This window comes from Triturus cristatus, chromosome 1_1 (assembly GCF_964204655.1).
Source record: "Triturus cristatus chromosome 1_1, aTriCri1.1, whole genome shotgun sequence".
Classification (NCBI taxonomy): Eukaryota; Metazoa; Chordata; class Amphibia; order Caudata; family Salamandridae; genus Triturus; species Triturus cristatus.
This window is the reverse complement of record NC_140579.1, coordinates 541,907,978-541,927,307: the sequence shown is the minus strand read 5'-3', so window position 1 is coordinate 541,927,307 and position 19,330 is coordinate 541,907,978. Positions and strand designations below refer to the sequence as shown.

General features: G+C 38.1%; 1 protein-coding gene across 3 annotated transcripts in view; it reads right to left on the bottom strand.

Moving 5' to 3' along the window:
• The window catches only part of KIF21B (kinesin family member 21B), a 1,294,294-nt gene that overhangs the window by 340,030 nt on the left and 934,934 nt on the right, over window positions 1-19,330 (bottom strand). For all 3 annotated transcript variants that reach the window (XM_085643177.1, XM_085643182.1, XM_085643184.1), the window contains one exon: window positions 1,808-1,921. In XM_085643177.1, coding sequence (XP_085499303.1) covers window positions 1,808-1,921 — 114 coding nt within the window. The remainder of the gene's footprint in view (window positions 1-1,807; window positions 1,922-19,330) is intronic.

Genomic DNA, 19,330 nt, shown 5'->3' with positions numbered 1-19,330 from the left:
TCTGTCTTTATAAGGTATGTCATATTTAGTCATTAAACACTATTTTCTTTAATGAGTTTTTCCTACTGCAGGCATGACTTGCTTTCCTGCAGCATTCATGCTCGCCATGCCCGCTTTCACTTTCCAAGCAGCCCAGGACAATGGTGGCCGCTTCTTTGAAATGAAATAGTTCTCACATTTACAAGACTTTGAGCTAATGGCATTGTAAATGACAATGCCTTTTATGCATGTGTCAATTATCAAATCAGATAAATAAAAGGCATTGCCATTTACAATGCCAATAGCTTTAACTCTCACAAATGCGAGACCTATTACATTGCAAATGCTTGTTTAAGAGTGGTCTGGGGTCCATGGATCAAATACCTGCTCTGAAAAAAAGTTTTTGCATGCATTCACAAAGGGGAAGGGGTCCCCTGGAGACACCATCCCATTTGCGAATGGTTTACCACCTACTTGAAGTAGGCCGTAAAATGCGAAGGTTTGTCACTATTTCAGTCGCAAAACATTTGTAAATAGCCCTGCAAGTTGCTATTAGGAAGGAATACCCTTAACACGCTCCTTCCTAATAAGAAATCGATAACCCATTTTGCGATTAGGTAAGAGGTTACTGAATCACAAAAGGAGTTTGGTACATAGGAAAATGCATTTTTCCGGTTGCAAATGGGTTCACGACTGGAAGAAACCTAAGCACATGTGGCCCTTAGTCTTTCTGCATCTACAGTCAATATATCAATTTTTCCATTAATCTGCAGAAATTATGCAGCAAATATCAGCTCAATCAACTTGGATGAAAGACTGTTTCTTCAAGAAAACAGAGTTCCAAAGTACATTTCCATTCAAGTCTTTGGTTAGTTTTCAGGGTTTAGGGCGAAGATACTTTAAGGTCAACATCATTTTTTTTTTATAATACCTGTTAGTGAGCAAAAATGCCAAACAGTTGCAATTTGTGGACATTGGCACTGTTCCACTGGCATTAATCTTTGAAAGTTGTAAGGCTGACATCTTTCCTAAAATCTTTCCTGAAAATAGAAGCACCCTTGCCATCATCAGTCCAGGCAGTCTTATCTTTACAATGGAGAGCAGAAATTCACATCCAGAGCAAAATCCTCCTCTGAAGTTTAGTTCAGCTTTTTGGTCTTTTGGCGGTGCCTTGGTGCCTCCCTCATGAAAAGCTGCCTAGATCTATACCTATAGAAACCCTTCTGCTAGCAATATTTGTCAGAGTCTCTAGTGTTTGCTCTATTTCTTGCCTTGCAGAGGTTTACAAGTGGTATACTTTAAAGGAGACCTTGTTTTCTTTGTTCCTTAAATACATATTTGTGGCTTCTCTTTGATCAATTTTATAAATCTGTTTGCTCTTTTTCACAATGGTATTAAAGAGTTACCTTAAAATAATATTGCCCTAAAGACCAAACTCCATATAAATTATTTTTTACAGACCTACCTTATTATCAGCAATTTTCGGTTGGTGCTTGTAGAACACTAGTCTTCATGTTTGAAGAGGTCTACTTTCACTCTCATGCAACCCACATTAATTGGCACTTCTCTTAAAGGGTTAGTGCTTCTTTGACCTTCACTTCTCTTCAGTGGCAGTCTTAATTCTTCTGGTGTTAAGCGTTCTTGTCCTCTTTCTTAGTACTATTGCAAACCCAGATGTTCACAAATATTATTACCCTTTCTGTCATCTTTAAAAATGTACATTGGAACTGTTGAACTTGCCACAACACCACAACGCTCTTAGAGAGCTCACAATCAAGGTTATTAAACCCCTAGACCTGAATGCACTAGGCACAGAGACATTTCTTACTTTTCAAGCGCAGACCCTTGACTCTGGTTGCTGGTGAGGCGCGAGAAGACATTTCGGTCATTCCGTGGTCGCATGGGAGGAGAGGAAGGGGGAGTGCCATTGGCTTCTGAAGACCTGAAAGAAGGAGTATATGCACTTATGTTTAGGTATTATGTAGAGTAACTCTAGCTAGGAAGGGACGGAACACAAAACAGTAAAAAAATAGTTGGGAGCCAAGCTTCAAGGTCATGTAGACCAAGCATGGAACTGAATTACACAACAATATTTGTAAAAAAAAAATATTATATATATATATATATATATATATATATATATATATATATATATATATATATATATATTACCTACTGGCGGTTGCCAGTAGGTAGTTATAGTTAGGACCACGTTTCCATAGGAAATCCGCAACGTTCTATTTTGAATAACTTTGGCGCCGGTCGACGAATCCTCGCGAATTTTTCAAAATAGGTGGGGCGCTACGCTCCGCTCCTTCCCTGAAAGTCTCGGGGGGATTCGTCAAGCGGGGGCTGAGATAAAAGGGGGGTCCCAAAACGCGTTTTTCCCATGCATTTTTCCATAGGACCTTTAGACACAGCTACAGCCCGAACGGCTGAACAGAATTACTAGAAATTTGGCAGAGAGGTAGTCCTCAGGTCAAGGAAGTGCCTTTTGTAGGTTTGGTGTAAATCTGTTCAGTAGATTCTGAGAAAATAGCCTTTAAATCAATATATATATCTGAGCCAGCTTACGGTGCGCTTACGGTACGCTTACCGTACGCGTACGGTGGCGTGCGCGAGCGCGATTCTGATTGGCTCTTAGATCTTAGTAAACATTCGAATCGGTCGAAACCAGGAAGCGGCGGCCGCCATTTCGTGTGTTTCACTCAGAAAAAAAAGAGTGATAACAAGAAAAGGGGGCAAGGAGGAGAGTTACAGACCCCCTAACATTTGTAAGGGGGTCAAAGAAGGACAGAAAAGTACAAAGAAAACATTTATTGATTTTAAAAAAAATCACGGGGTACGCGTACGGTAAGCGTACGGTAGAAAAAAAAATAAAAAAATAAATGAAAATCAGATTTAAGTGTTTAGATATTAGGGGGCTCTAAAAAGAGCCGTTGTGTTTATTAAGTGATTTTTTAGTGGTACCTACAAGTAAGTACCGATGCAGAGTCTAAGGTTCAAGAGGAAGACTCTGTTCCCTTCATCATTGAAGTGTACACCATCTCCTCTATAAATGTCTTGCATGTCATAACGCAAGTTGTTGTGGTAAATGGAACCCATACCACAGTCACGGAGGAAAGCAGAAACAGATTTGTTGACATGCTTTCTTGCTTTGTCAATCTGCGGACAGAAATGATTGGACCAGTTCCATTTTTGCCTTTGGCATATGTTAGAAAACACAAAGGCAGTTTTAGGGAAAAGTGAAAACAGTTGTGCAAAGGTCTCCTTCATAAGCATTTCCAGACCTACCCCAGTCAAAGTGCCTAGGTCATTGCCACCACAGTGCACTATTATGAGGTCAGGGTGTTGGATGTGCATGAAGGATTTCACCAATGGCATCAATTGGTGCCACTTTAACCCTCTCTGACCAATCCATTTAATGTCTACATTTGGCAAAGCAAGGTCTCTCACCATATCGGTTTTCTCTGCATACTTTTCACTCCAGAAGACATAGCTGTGCCCTACAATCCACACTGTGAACATCTTCAAAGGAGAACTGGATGCACTCAGGAGGTGTCTTTCAGTAGAATGGCAATATGAAAAGAAAGACAGTTTGGAAATGGAGGCATACATATTTTTTTTTTTTTAAAAAGAACTGATTGGCTGTTTCATACCATTCTAGAATAAAAACTAGGCTGTATGTGTAAATTAATAGAAGCATGTTTTGTATTGGTACAGAAAAATGTGTTACCAAAGAACAGTACTATGGATTTGCTGTTAGGTTTGAAAAGTCAAGCACTCTTGCTCTTTGTAATTGAAACATTGTTTGGCGAACTTCTGACCTGACTCCACACAGCAGTGTTCCATGAGCTGTTGCTATGGTAGCAGGCAGAAGTCAAGTTGGGGGAAGGGTACTAGGCAGAAGTCAAGTTGGGGGAAGGGTACTTTTGGAAAAGGGTTGGGTTTTCAACCAATAGAAATGTGTGATTACATTTGAAAAAAAGGGGCAAGCACTGAGATTTGAAACTAACATGTATATGTGTGGAAAAAGAGAGGGAAAGTTTGCCATTATCTGGTTCTGCTGAGAGGAGAGAGGTGTAGAGAACAGAGATCCTGGCTCTGATAATCTGCTGTTTGACTGCCACATTTCTTTCACAACTAACTAATTTTAAAGGTGAGTTTAGAGTCAGTCTGAGAGGGGATGTATATGGTAAATTAAGAAATGAATAATAGAAATGCAATTCTTTTTGTTGAAGTTGTGTTTATCATTTTCTGTTTTGGGAGAAATTTAAATGTGAGGAACATGTAAAATAATATGGACTATGTTTTCACAATAATTTAAGGTGTACTGGTATAATAAAAGAATAGTTTAAGGGTTTGAGGTTGGACTCAGTAATGCAAATACATTCAGCATCACTAAGGCTGGTTGCCCTTGCTGGAGTGTAGGCAGACACCCAGGTTACAAATGATGCTGGTCTGAAAAAGCAGTTTGGACATGTGCTTTGTAAAAAATCTGAAAAGTGGATTCATAATGTGTCAGTCTGTAAAAGTGTTTATCACTTGCCAAAAAAAAGAGCAGTAAGTGTGCTTTCAAATTGGCAAAGAAATTTCGTTTTGTGACTAATGTGAAAACATGACTCTGTGTGCAAATAGGAATCACAGGCAGAGATTTATTGCGTATTGCTCTGGTGATTTCACAGTTGCATTAGATGGAAAGGGGGAGACATTTTTTGGTGCAGATGCAGACTCTTAGCACACAGATAGCTGCTTACCATGTGGAATCATGCACAGTATTCACAAGCGAGTGGGGTTTGAGGTTTCAGTCAGTAATGCAAATACATTCAGCATCACTAAGGCTGGTTGCCCTTGCTGAAGTGTAGGCAGACACCCAGGTTACAAATGATGCTGGTCTGAAAAAGCAGTTTGGACATGTGCTCTGTAAAAAATCTGAAAAGTGGATTCATAATGTGTCAGTCTGTAAAAGTGTTTATCACTTGCCAAAAAAAAGAGCAGTAAGTGTGCTTTCAAATTGGCAAAGAAATTTCGTTTTGTGTCAAGAATTCCTGTCATACAAGGGAAACACGCCCTTATGTAAGCAGGAGAGCTGTTACATAACTCAAGGAAAACACGCCCTTATGTAAACAGGAGAGCTGTTACATAACTCAAGGGAAACACGCCCTTATGTAAACAGGAGAGCTGTTACATAACTCAAGGGAAACACGCCCTTATGTAAACAGGAGAGCTGTTACATAACTCAAGGAAACACGCCCTTATGTAAACAGGAGAGCTGTTACATAACTCAAGGGAAACACGCCCTTATGTAAACAGGAGAGCTGTTACATAACTCAAGGAAAACACGCCCTATAAAGGGAGGAACCGGGAGGTACAACGCTGTCGGATATTGTGTTCACACCGACGTACCTGCTTCGTGAAGAGCAGTGTTCCGGAGTGGTGCTCCAGTAAGGCAAGAACGGAGGTAGGTCGAGTCGTTACTCCCTGGCCCGTGTCTTGCCCCATCGTCACCTGTGAAGGACCTGGAAGCTCTACCGGTCAACCATTGAGCTTCGCTTTTTGACTCGGCTGAGTCCAAGCGCAGTGGCGCTCTTGCTGGTTGGAGTCGTAACTCCCAGCCCGACCAGAGACACAGGGACTGCCAGCTGTAACGCACACCAGGAGGTGTTTGCCGCGTTACAGACTCGGAAGTCCACAGGATCGATCGAGCGGCTGCTCTCGGTTCAGTCTTCTTGCTTGTGATTGGGGTATCGGTGACGCATAACCAGGAGGTGACTCCGCGTCCCGGTGCAGTCTGAGGAAGAGGTTGAGCGGCTGCTCCCTTCAGGTAGAGACCCCGGCTGGGTGTTTCCCTGACTCCTCGATTCTCCCCAACACTCTTCGTGCCCCTCACAGCCTACCGATTGGCATTGTCGGCCATTTCATTTCTGCCCTCTGTTGGCATACGCCGGGACCGGCGTATATGCAGAGGACGGTTAGGACCATCCGTGCTGTGGGCTGGTAACGTACTTAGCCTGGAGGATTCCAGTGACTATAACTTGTTTATTCTTTGTATTATATTTGCCTTCATTAAAACAACTAACCCTTCACTAGTGGTTGCGTCCTCATTGTCGTGTCTGTTAAACGATCCTGAGACGTTCAGGGCGTTACATTTTGTGACTAATGTGAAAACAAATGTAGTAATATATTTAAATAAAATAAAGGATTTTTTTTTTAGTTTTTTTCAGGTATTGCTGAAGAGCAGTGAACAAAATTTAAGATGCCTACAAAATCCAGAGCAAAAAAAGAGCAGAAAAAAAACCTATATTTGAAGACAACTGGAGGACCTAAGTTAGTTGAAGATGCTCATGTTGGGAAGAAGAAAAAATCTTATGCGTACATTAGACAAAATGGTTAATGTACTGAAATCACATAGCAAAAGGAAAAGAGTAGTGAACAGAACAAACTTTTGTAAAGTGTTTTTAGGAGAATGGATGCATAGTTCAAGTAGTGAACCTTTTTTTAATGAAGAGAGCTATTTTCAAAGTAATAGTTTGCTGCATGCAGTTGACACCAGAGGTCGTGCTTACGAAGTGAAAAATGGTTGCATAATGGAGAAGGAGATAATGGTTCCAAGAGATGAGGTACAAGTGATGGCGGATGAGGCTATGGGGAGACGTCCTAAAGCCCCAGTGTACACTTGGAATTGTAGTAGTATTTGCACTGTGCGTCAGGAATCTATTGATGAATTTCGTGAGTTTCTAAGAGAATATAGCAAAAAAAGTGTGAAACAGAAGATTAAGGTGCTTCAAAGTCTAGATCCATGCAGAGTGAGAGAGAATACTGGTTTGCAGGGTCATTCTCTGGCTTGTCTATCTAGAAAAGTGTGTAATAGTGTTTTCCATCATTTTAGGATGCTGGCTGTTCATCATACTGAAATGAGAAAGTTTGTGAGACGGTTGTATTTTGCTAAAAGTCCAGCAATAAAGTTAGATGAATTGAATAGGGCTCTGTTCCGTGGAACGGTATCAGATGTAGAGAAGGTTGTTGATGAAATTCAGTTTTGTTACTTTGGTCCTGAACAAAACAGTGCAGAGAAGGACACAGTAAATGAGGAAGAAGTGGAAGAAAATGTAGAACCCTCTGTAAGTAAGACATTTAATGATCACATAACAAAATTTGCAATAATCTCTAATGAAAGACCAAATATAACTTGTATTTGTTGCCGCAGAACTCATTATAGAAAACAAACCAGGTATGTTGATCTCTACAGAAAGAGTGAAAATGAAGATAATTATAAGTGGAAGGATTTTGCCACCTATATATTTCTTGAAAATTGTTTTGAATTGGGTGAAGTTCAGCGTATTTGTAAATACTGTTACAACAAGTTAGAGGAAAATAGAATGCCGACCAGAGCTGTACATAATAATTTAGAATTGGATGCTATTCCTGCTGAACTTTCTGAATTAAATACATATGAGTCTATACTCATTCAATGTGTTTATCCGTTCCAGACCATAGTACGTATGGAGCCCAAAACTTGTAAATTACCTCCTTCAGATTTACTGAGAGGTTTAAAAGGTAGAGTGGTGTATTTGCCCTTGGATTTGAAAAAAAATATGGAAACTATTGATGCGGATACTTTGGAAACTGAACCATTAATTATTCTGGTTAATGGTGTACCTACAAAGAATAAGAAGATTTGGCAGGAGCTGGTAGATGTACGGAAAGTACAAAGAGCAAATTTGTATTTGAAAAGGAACAACAAATGGTATGAATCAATTTATATAGAAGAAGAAGAAGAAGAAGATTTACAAGAAGACACAGAAACACCAACTGGACAAATTGAAAAAGTGGACAAGTCAAAGGAAGAAGAAATTTATGAACATTTTAGCATACATCCTCTTCATTCAAAAGAAGTTATGGGAGACAATATTGATCTATTTCAGATGAAGAAAGCAAAAGGAACTCCCGTGAGTGTATGGGAGGAGAGCTTGGAAGCTCGATGTTTTCCCCAGCTGTTTCCTAAAGGAAAAGGAGGACGATACGATGAACGTCCGGAACAGATTCCAGCTTCTGAGTATCGGACTACAAGACTATATGCTGAAGATCCCAGATTTCGACAAAGTATTCCTTATTTGTTCCATCTTTTATTTGAAAGCGACTTGTCTGCACTGTCTTATGCAGTAAATCACATTTTAAAAAGTGGAGTACATTTACAAAATGTGTCTGCTAAGGATTTTATGGAGAAAGTGCAGCACCGAGATGATCATTTGGAAACACAACTGATCAATCTGATGGCTTGTCAGCGTGGGACAAATGAATATTGGTACCGACGCCATGGTGAATTAAAATGCATGTTACGGAATTTAGGAACACCAACATGGTTCCTTACCCTAAGCTGTGCTGAGTACGCTTGGGATGATTTACTGGATTTTCTACGAGAGGCAAATTCAAACATTAAAAACATCGAATACAAAACAGCAGGAGAACTGTGCTCATTGGATCCGGTTAATGTTTGCAGATATTTCAATCATAGATTTGAGGCTATGATGTCCTTCATCTGCAATAAAAAAAATCCACCTCTAGGAGAAGTAGTGGATTTCTTTTGGAGAAAAGAGTACCAGGCAAGAGGTGCTCCTCATATTCATATGCTGTTGTGGATCAAGGATGCCCCAAAGTTTGGAACAGATACTGATGAAGCAGTGTTATCTTACATTGAAGAATATGCAACATGTGCTATACCAAAAAGCACAGAAGAGAAAAAGTTAAAGGAGCAAGTTTTACGTTTCCAAAGTCATCGGTGTGGAAAATACTGTCGACGGAAATACAAGAGCAAAGATAAATACTACACTAAATGTCGATTTGGATTTCCTAGACCTGTTCTTTCAAAAGGAAGAGTCAACAGTTTTATGTCAGCTGTGAGACATACTATCACAAGAAAATCACCTAAGAATACCTACAACCTTAAAAGAAAAGAAGAATCAAAAAATATAAATGACTACAACCCAGTTATTTTATCCATGTGGAACGCTAACATGGATATACAGTATGTAGCTGACAATTCCATTGCTGTTGCTCGATATTTAACGTCTTACATTACGAAATCAGAAAAAACAGAATTGAAGGAAATGTGGGAAGAGATTTCTCACGAGAAAACTGTCAGTAAGAAGCTGTACAGTTTCAGTTTGAAGATGTTATCGCATCGAGAAATTGGATCCTACGAATGTTCAGATAGGTTATCTTCTGCAAGTCTCTACTCGAAATCAAGAAGAATAATTTGGGCAAGTTTAGGCCTTGCAGCAATGAGAAATCGGGTACTGAAATCTGTTGGAGAAATTGAATATTTGGCCGAGAATGACCCAGAAAGTACAGATATTTTGAAATCAAACATGTTGGATACATATTACCCAAAGAGAAGTCATCATCTGGAGAACATGTGTCTCTATGAAGTGCTGCAGAACTACATTTATTCACGGAAAGCCGCAGAAGACATCAACAATGGAAAATATAAAGTTATTGGTGAGGAAGGATGTTTGGTGAAGCAAACAAAAGGAAGTTTGATAAATCACCGGAAGCTGAGTTGCGACACTACTGACAAAAAGGAATTTTACTACTTGGCTCTTTTACAGCTGTTTAAACCATGGCGTACAGAGGATGAACTACTGGGAGAATTTCAAAGCTATGAAGATTCATTTAATGCTTGCAAAGACAGCATACAATGCAGAACATTCACAACTTATCTGCAAATGTTAAATGAAGAAATTGAACAGGAAACTACAATTGCAGCAGAAATAGCTAGAGACAGTTCTCAGGACAGCCAAAGTTCAGGAACACTCAGTCAAGATCCCCTAGGACAACCAATCGTTGAAAATGAAGCATCAATAGCCATGAATGAAGTGGAAACAGCTATGAATCAAGCTCAAGAAGAATTTATAGACTTACAAAATTTGGAAAGACAACTGAATCAAGAGCAGCAACAAATTTATGAAGAGATCAGAAACAAAATTGATCACGGATTTCTACATGAAAAAAAAGAGTGCTCATGCACATCATTTCATCCAATCAGGATGTATGTAAGCGGACAAGCTGGAACTGGAAAAAGTTTCCTTATAAAAGTCATCAGAAGCTACCTACAGCAAAAAACGGATTCTACTTTGTCTTGTGTGGTTACTGCTCCAACTGGGTTAGCAGCATATAACATAAAAGGAATCACTTTACATCGTTTGCTAATGTTACCAGTGGAGCATGAGAACAAAATACAATACAACAAGCTAACTGGAGAAGCATGCTTGGAAGTTTCAAGAGTATTGAAGAAGATGCAAGTTCTCATTATTGATGAGGTGAGCATGGTATCGAACTTAATGCTTGCCTTTGTGCATTTAAGAATGCAGCAAATTCTGAAGTCAGACTATGACGTGTTATTTGGAGGAAAACACGTCATAGTTTTTGGAGATCTTTTGCAACTTACTCCAGTTAAAGGACAACCAGTGTTTAATACTGTGACACATGAAGACACGAAGAAGTCATTGGGAAGCATCGGTAATGCAAATATTTAGTCCTTCTTTGAGTACAAGGAACTTACAACTAATATGAGGCAAGCAAACGATGAAGAATATGGAAGCATTCTGAAAGATATCAGGATTGGACTACTCACAGAAGCTGGCAAAAAAGCATTACAGACTCGGCTGCTACATAATTTATTTCCAAAGGAAGAAATAGTTGCAGAGAAGATATACAAGAACATTGCAGAAAACAAAAGTGTCATCTGCTTAATGCCAACTCTACGTGAGTGCTCAATATTCAATGAGGAGCTTTTGAAATTGGAAAAGGAAGATATCAGGAAATTGGAAGCAGTGGACAAAATTGAGGATGGAAGAATTACTGTCACATTAACAGGCACACTGAAAAATAAATTGGATTCACTAGAGAAGAAGATTTCCAAAACAGCTGGATTAGAAAAAAATCTATATGTTTGCATGAACTGTAGACTATTTTTAAGGAGAAATTTGGATGTTGAAAAAGGTTTAGTTAATGGAGCTATGGGAAGAGTTGTGGGTTTTATTAATTATCAGAAAAAAGATGGAATTGAATGTTTAAAAATAAAATTTGATCAGATAGAAGAAGTTAAAGATATTTGTCGTTGTACAGTTCGTTTCATGCTTGTGAAAGACTTATATGTACGTAGGAAGCAGTTTCCGTTTTCTCTAGCATATGCTGTAACTATTCACAAGTCTCAAGAATTGACTGTAGATTGTGCATTTGTGAACATTGGTTCAACTGTGTTCAAAGAAGGTATGGCATATGTTGCTTTGTCACGAGTGAAAACATTATCAGGTTTATTCATGATAGACTTTGATGATTCAAAAGTTAGTGCTGATACAAACTGTGTAAAGGAGTATAATAGATTAAGAAGAAGCTATGCTCCTCATTTAGGTCAGTATCCTGTGTTGGAGAAACGTGTAGTTTCTCGTAAAAGGAGAAATGAGAATATCTGTAATGAAGATGTAGAGAGGAGGAAAAAAAAGAGGAGTGATGTAATTGCAAGCAAAAAGAATAAGGAAAATGAAGAACAGGTTGTAGGATGTCATTTTGAAAATAGCTCTGGTGTCAACTGCTACGCTAATGTAGTGCTGAATGTTGCATTTTATCTGGAAAGTTTGCAAGAGCAGATAATAGTAAATCAGGGAAAAAGATTCTGTACTGTGCTGAGTCTCCTTTTTGAAAAGCTGAGTAATGATAAAACTCAAATAGAAAGTGCTACTGAAATTAGAAAACTTTTAGATGTATGTTCAGGGCGAACACAGTTTTCTCAAAATGTACAGCAAGATGCACAGGAATTCTTGATGTATTTTCTTCAGGTACTGGAAGAGGAAGGGGTACAAATACAAAATATGTTTGGTCTCTCTTATAAATGGGAACATAGTTGTGAAAACTGTTATAATATATGTGGCTCTAATGTTGATTCTGAAAGGTTTATTTATTTAACATTGCCAGAGAGTAAAACAGTCACTTTTGCTAAATTAGTTAAAGATGCTAATCATAGCATGCAATGCAGTGAGTGTAAATCTGACATGTTTTCAACATTAATTTTAAAGGAATACAGACAGTATGTAATTTTAATGATGCAACGATGTAGAGTTGATGGTTCAAAATTGGATACTTTAATAAAGAAGTTTACTGGACAGCAATTATCAATTTCAGGAAAAACGTTTGTAACAGTTGCAATAATTTTCCATGATGGACCTACTGTAACTTCTGGTCATTACACAGTTTATCTTAAATGTGAAAAAGGCTGGACACTGTGTAATGATTCCCAATTGATTTTTAAGCAACGTTTGCCTTTTGATTTAGCAAATTCCTATCTAATCTTCCTGAAACCTAAATTTTAGAGAGATTTGACAACATCTGGAGAAAACAATTTTACCATTTTATTGGATTACCATTTGGAATTTACAAATAAAAAGATTTAACAAATTATCATTTGGCCTAATGGAAAGGTAACCAATTGTAATGTGGAATTTTTCCATTTTTTAAGGAAATTTTGGAAAACCAAAAATTTAGAAAAAATCGGTAACATCTGCACAATTTACATTTTGGAATGTTATTGGATTACCATTGAAAATTTTTTCAAAAAAGATTTTTAAAATTACTATTTGGCCATGCGGAAAAGTAAACAATTCTATTGTGGACTTATTTAATTATTAATTAATCTTTCGGAAACCAAAATGTTAGAGAAACGGTGACATCTGTACAATTTAAACTTTTGTTTTTTATTGGATTACCATTGGAAATTAAACAAAAAAAGAATTTTAAAATTACTATTTGGCCTAAAGGAAATGGAACCAGATGTATTGTGGAGTTATTTGACATATATTATTGTGATTATACTTCTGAAACAAAAATATCAGACGGTATTTTAAAGAAATAAGTATAGATATTAGATGATATTTTTTTAGAATATTATGCATTTCTTTAAAGTTATGTTTATGAAAAAAGAGATTCTGGGCTTTTTTAAAAACAATCTTTGAGATTGTTAATTTTTTTTTGCCTGCTGTTAAATGATGAATGCAATTGCTTTCACAATTTATAGTGAAATGCAATATTTTCCGAAAACAGCAAAAAAAAGGCAAAAATATTTTTTGAAAAATATGTAAATGTGTACTGTATTAATAAATGTTTTATTAAATATTAATACTTTTTTCTTTTTTTTCAGATTGAGATAGAAAATTTTCGAAAACTATAACCATTTAAAAAGCAATTAAAAATAAATTAAATGAATAAATCTTTTTTTGAGTGGCTATGGTAAGTCAATAATGTCATGGTCCCTTTTTTCCACTTCTCTACAATCACATTTGCAGTTTTTAATTGTAGTCTCTCAAGGACCTTGTAATGTGATAATTGATTTTTAGTGTTTTTAAAAAAAAAAAAAAAAAATTACGCGTACCGTACGCGTACGGTAAAAAAAAATAAAAAAAGTTTTAAAAAATATATAAAAAATAGATGAAAGGTAAGGTTGGCTCTTAAAAGAGCCGTTGTGTTCATGGAGGGACAGAGGAAAGAAAGATTGGGAATATTAGACGGTACGACAAGTGTGCTGATCTATTTTACTGTTCACTAGGGAAACACTGGTCTCCCTATAAGTAATTAGATCGTGACAATGGGCGCACCGTACTTCAACCCTCGCAAACCGAGGGTTAATTTCCAGAGGACCAGAAAAAGGAGATGCTCCCCCCACAGATGAAGGGCTCACCTGACCTGCAGAAGAAGGACTCGGCTCTGCAGATGATGGTCCAGGCTGAGCTGCTGTGGATGTGCTTGGTTGATTTACTGAAGGGTTACCTTCAGTAAGTCGAGCATGTGTCCTTCTGTGTACATCCTTAAGGTGTCTCATCATGGTGTGATTCCCAAAGGAATACTTCCTGTCAGGATTACCTCTTGAAAGTACACGCTTACACAGCTTGCAAGTCACTAAGGGTGCATTTACCTTTTGCTGGCCTTCTGGAAAAGTAAAATAATCCCATACGTAAGAGGTCTTTTGTTTCCTCGCTCTCTGCCTCAAGGTAGTGCTGCTAGCCTCACTCTCAGAAGGGCTCTGCTGTTCTGCCATCGTATCACAAAGACAACCCAGCTCCTTCTCCTAAGGGATCACAAGCAGAAATGAGGGGAATGGGTGTGGTGTAGGAGAGTTCTAGAACTGAAAGTAGTTTCAACCAATCCAAAGTTGTGTTTCATGATCACATGACCTACCGTACGCTTACGGTACGCTTACGGTGTGCTTACGGCAAAAGTACACATGCGCGTAAAAAAGACACGCGCTTGCGCGCATGCGCTTAACAGTCACTCCCCGACACTTCCGCGTAACGTGCGCGTGTAGCGTACACGCGTACGCGTCCCACGCGGAGGACGCGCGGCTACGCAAATTGCGTAACTATACGCAAACAGCGTAGATAAATTACGGACGTTGCGTAAACCGTACGCTTACCGTAAGCTTACGGTACGCGTACTAAAAAAAAAATAAAAAAAAAGGAAAAAATGTATTGCTAATAAATTTTACATGTTTATTTTATAAAATATATTAAAAAAAACATATAGAATTTTAAAAATTTAACCATAGTCTTTAAAAAAGGATAGAAAATTAAAATAAAAATATGTAAAAAAAAATAGAAGAAATAAAAAAAATTGCATTTAAAAAACCTTGCAAATTCACTGAAAAAACCATGGGTTTCACACACGTTATAGTTAGGAATTAGCATTTAAAAAACCTTGCAAATTCACTGAAAAAACCATGGGTTTCACACACGTTATAGTTAGGAATTAGCATTTAAAAAACCTTAGAAATTCAATGAAAAAACCAAAGGTTTCACACATGTTATAGTTAGCTGGACATTTCACTCGTAAAAAACCAATGAAATTCCCCCGTTATAGTTAGTTCAGCTAACTATAACTCGCGCGCCCGCAATGCACTACTGATGACGTCACATATTACATCACTCATGACATGGTCAGTGACATCACTCATGACATCACTGATGACATCTCAAATGACATCACTGATGACATTATCCTTGTGACAGAGTGGTAGACCTCCTCTCACCCTAATATAACCTTTGATACAAACATTCAAAAATAGACACTAAAATTTTCAAAACAATGGACATACCAATAACAGTTACAACAACCTATTCAGTAATTCTAAGATCCACATACACATCCACTCATCCACCAACAATCCTATACAGTCACTCATACATGTACTCACACATCATATGTACTCATACACCTAAACATCCTGTAACACAATCCCACTCATCCATAGAGTTACTCACACACATAGTCACTCATGCTAATAAAGAAACAAACATCCATTTACTTGCATATACAGTTATACACACACCAGCACACTTACTTTAACAGAAACGTACACATACTTAGTCTTTTTAACAATCACTTATAGAAACACATACTTATTCATACAGGAACTCTTCCAATCTCTCACTCTCACATATACTCACTTATAAACAACAATAGTCACATATACTAGTTTAAAACATATGTAGTTACTTATGAAGACACTATTGAGACAGTCATTCACTCACTAACACACCCATGCACACACTCATCCACCCATACAGTCCTGCACACATGCTGACTTCAACACATACAAACAGTGAGTCACTCATTCATGCACCTATGCACTACGTAATACCCCCCACTGCACCATGAAGACACTCAGACTGATACTCAAAAAACCAACTAATAACCTATATAGACACCCATGTAGCTACTCACCAACCCATGCAGCCACTTATACACAAAGTGAGAGACTGATACAGGTATTTACACATTTAAACATTACTCACTAAGCCATGTATTCACTAAGATACACTTAATCAGTCAGTTATACAATCAATTTTTCAGAAACAAATCATCAATTTAGACACTTATATACTCATTTATTCTTCCATCGACCTTGAGATATACATATATAAAACATATTTAATTTTCAGAAAAACACACATTCACTGGATGATGTCATCAGTGATGTCATTTGAGATGTCATCAGTGATGTCATGAGTGATGTCACTGACCATGTCATGAGTGATGTAATATGTGACGTCATCAGTAGTGCATTGCGGGCGCGCGAGTTATAGTTAGCTGAACTAACTATAACGGGGGAATTTCATTGGTTTTTTCCGAGTGAAATGTCCAGCTAACTATAACATGTGTGAAACCTTTGGTTTTTTCATTGAATTTCTAAGGTTTTTTAAATGCTAATTCCTAACTATAACGTGTGTGAAACCCATGGTTTTTTCAGTGAATGTGAATATATATATATATATATATATATATATATATATATATATATATATATATATATATATATATATATATATATATACTCCAAGTAACTCGCAGTGAAAGTCCAGCGGAGGGTCGCTTCATAGATACTTATTGAGCCACACAAGAAAACAGACGCGTTTCGGCAATTCCTTCGTCAGTGTTTACAGAAAGCGAGGTGAAGCAGCATTTTTAAATTAACAAGCACGTGATTACGGAGGTGACATTTGTATTCAAAGACTACTTAAATTCATATGTGAAAGTGGCGGCCATCTTGGCATGGTATATCATATATACAATATATACAAAATAATAGGGGAATCCATGAAATGCCCCTCTCTGAATCCCAACGTAAAATTACGAACATGGGAAAATATCAGTATATGAAAATATACATATATGCACAATTGTGAATACTCCACTGTCGCACTTAGCACATTCGGTATCCACTAATGTGGAAAGGTTACAGGCGACAGGACACCGTGTATCGGTGTAGTCAAAATATGAGGCAATGAGAACTCAATAGTGTGTTGCCTCCTATCGTGGCTAATCAGTAAACCACTCAAAGTTGGCATCAGTGGGTCATTCTTCAGCAGTATAACACCGTGTATCGGTACAATTGGATACGACAATCTCAGTGTAAATACTTAATAGTATATTACCTCCTATAGTGGATCTAAAATGTAGAGCACATAATCGGCATCAATAGATCAGTCATAAACAACATCACACCGTGTATCGGTTGGAATCAAATATGAAAGTTTCACAATATTGCATAATACATTAACTGTTAACATAGTTGCCATCTTCTCCACCGAAAATCAGTGAGAACAATTACAACTATGAGTGAGAGGGTTTACGAACATGGCTCTCCCCTAGGATGTTAAATCAACCATGATGAAATATACTTTCAACAGAACATTGAACAGAAGAACACAAAGAATATTCGGTTAGATCAGCTTCCTAAATGTACTGTGAGTTCCTCCCCGCAATTCAGTCCTTTAGGTGCCTTAGTCCGTAGATCAATGATATAACGGGATTCTAGTCTACGTAGCTTTAGAACCCTGTCTCCACCTCTTGCGTTCAAAGGGACTTGGTCGACCCCAAAATATCGACGACCTCTTCGTGGTGTGGAGGGGATCTGTCGAGCAAGCGAGGGAGTTCATCCATGAACTAAATGATAATGATTTGAACCTGAGATTTACTTATGACATTAGTCCATCGGAAGTGAATTATTTGGATCTCAGAGTGTATGCGAAGGGTGGCAGATTAGAGACCGAACTGTTTAGGAAACCTACGGCGGGTAATTCGATTCTACACGCTGATCGCTGCCATCCTCCCCAATTAATCAACAGCATACCGTATGGGGAACTCCTCCGCCTAAAACGCAATTGTTCCTGTTACAAAGACTTTGAGAAAGCAGCTATTGGCTGTATAGCTAGATTCAGTACGAGAGGTTATGATCTGGATCTGTTACAGACCACATATAAAAAAGTACAGAGAATTCCCCGCAAAGAGCTTTTTAAAAAAAAGAACAAACAAAAGCAAAGGCAGGGGACAATGCAGACCCCGACACAGGTACCTTTCGCATGATTACCACATATTCAGAGGATGCGAATAGCCTAAGAAGTATGCTTAAAAAGAACTGGCATATCCTCCAAACAGATATAGTAATAGGCAAAGATATTCCATCTAGACCCCTGATTACTTTCCGTAAAGCTAGATCCTTGAAGGACCGATTGGTCCAGAGCCATCTGTCACCAATCACATCCAACACAGGGACTCTGAAAGAGATGAAAGGGTTCTTCCCGTGTGGAAAATGCAGGGCCTGTGCCAATAGTAAAAGAGTCCTTACATACAACGTCTCTGGTGCGAATTATCCTGTTGCTAGGCATTTTGCGATTAAACATCAAAGCAACAGGGAGCTGTTGCAATATTTTGGGGTCGACCAAGTCCCTTTGAACGCAAGAGGTGGAGACAGGGTTCTAAAGCTACGTAGACTAGAATCCCGTTATATCATTGATCTACAGACTAAGGCACCTAAAGGACTGCATTGCGGGGAGGAACTCACAGTACATTTAGGAAGCTGATCTAACCGAATATTCTTTGTGTTCTTCTGTTCAATGTTCTGTTGAAAGTATATTTCATCATGGTTGATTTAACATCCTAGGGGAGAGCCATGTTCGTAAACCCTCTCACTCATAGTTGTCATTGTTCTCAATGATTTTCAGTGGGGAAGATGGCAACTATGTTAACAGTTAATGCATTATGCAATATTGTGAAACTTTCATATTTGATTCCAACCGATACACGGTGTGATGTTTATGACTGATCTATTGATGCCGATTATGTGCTCTACATTTTAGATCCACTATAGGAGGTAATATACTATTAAGTATTTACACTGAGATTGTCGTATCCAATTGTACCGATACACGGTGTTATACTGCTGATGAATGACCCACTGATGCCAACTTTGAGTGGTTTACTGATTAGCCACGATAGGAGGCAATACACTATTGAGTTCTCACTGCCTCATATTTTGACTACACCGATACACGGTGTCCTGTCGGCTGTAACCTTTCCACATTAGTGAATACCGAATGTGCTAAGCGCGACAGTGGAGTATTCACAATTGTGCATATATGTATATTTTCATATACTGATATTTTCCCATGTTCGTAATTTTATGTTGGGATTCAGAGAGGGGCGTTTCATGGATTCCCCTATTATTTTGTATATATTGTATATATGATATACCATGCCAAGATGGCCGCCACTTTCACATATGAATTTTAGTAGTCTTTGAATACAAATGTCACTTCCGTAATCACGTGCTTGTTAATTTAAAAATGCTGCTTCACCGCGCTTTCTGTAAACACTGACGAAGGAATTTCCGAAACGCGTCTGTTTTCTTGTGTGGCTCAATAAATATCTATGAAGCGACCCTCCGAGTGCTGGACTTTCACTGCGAGTTACGCGAGTCTTTGAGCATTTATCTTTACGTGGAGCACTACCACGACGAGCACCTGCC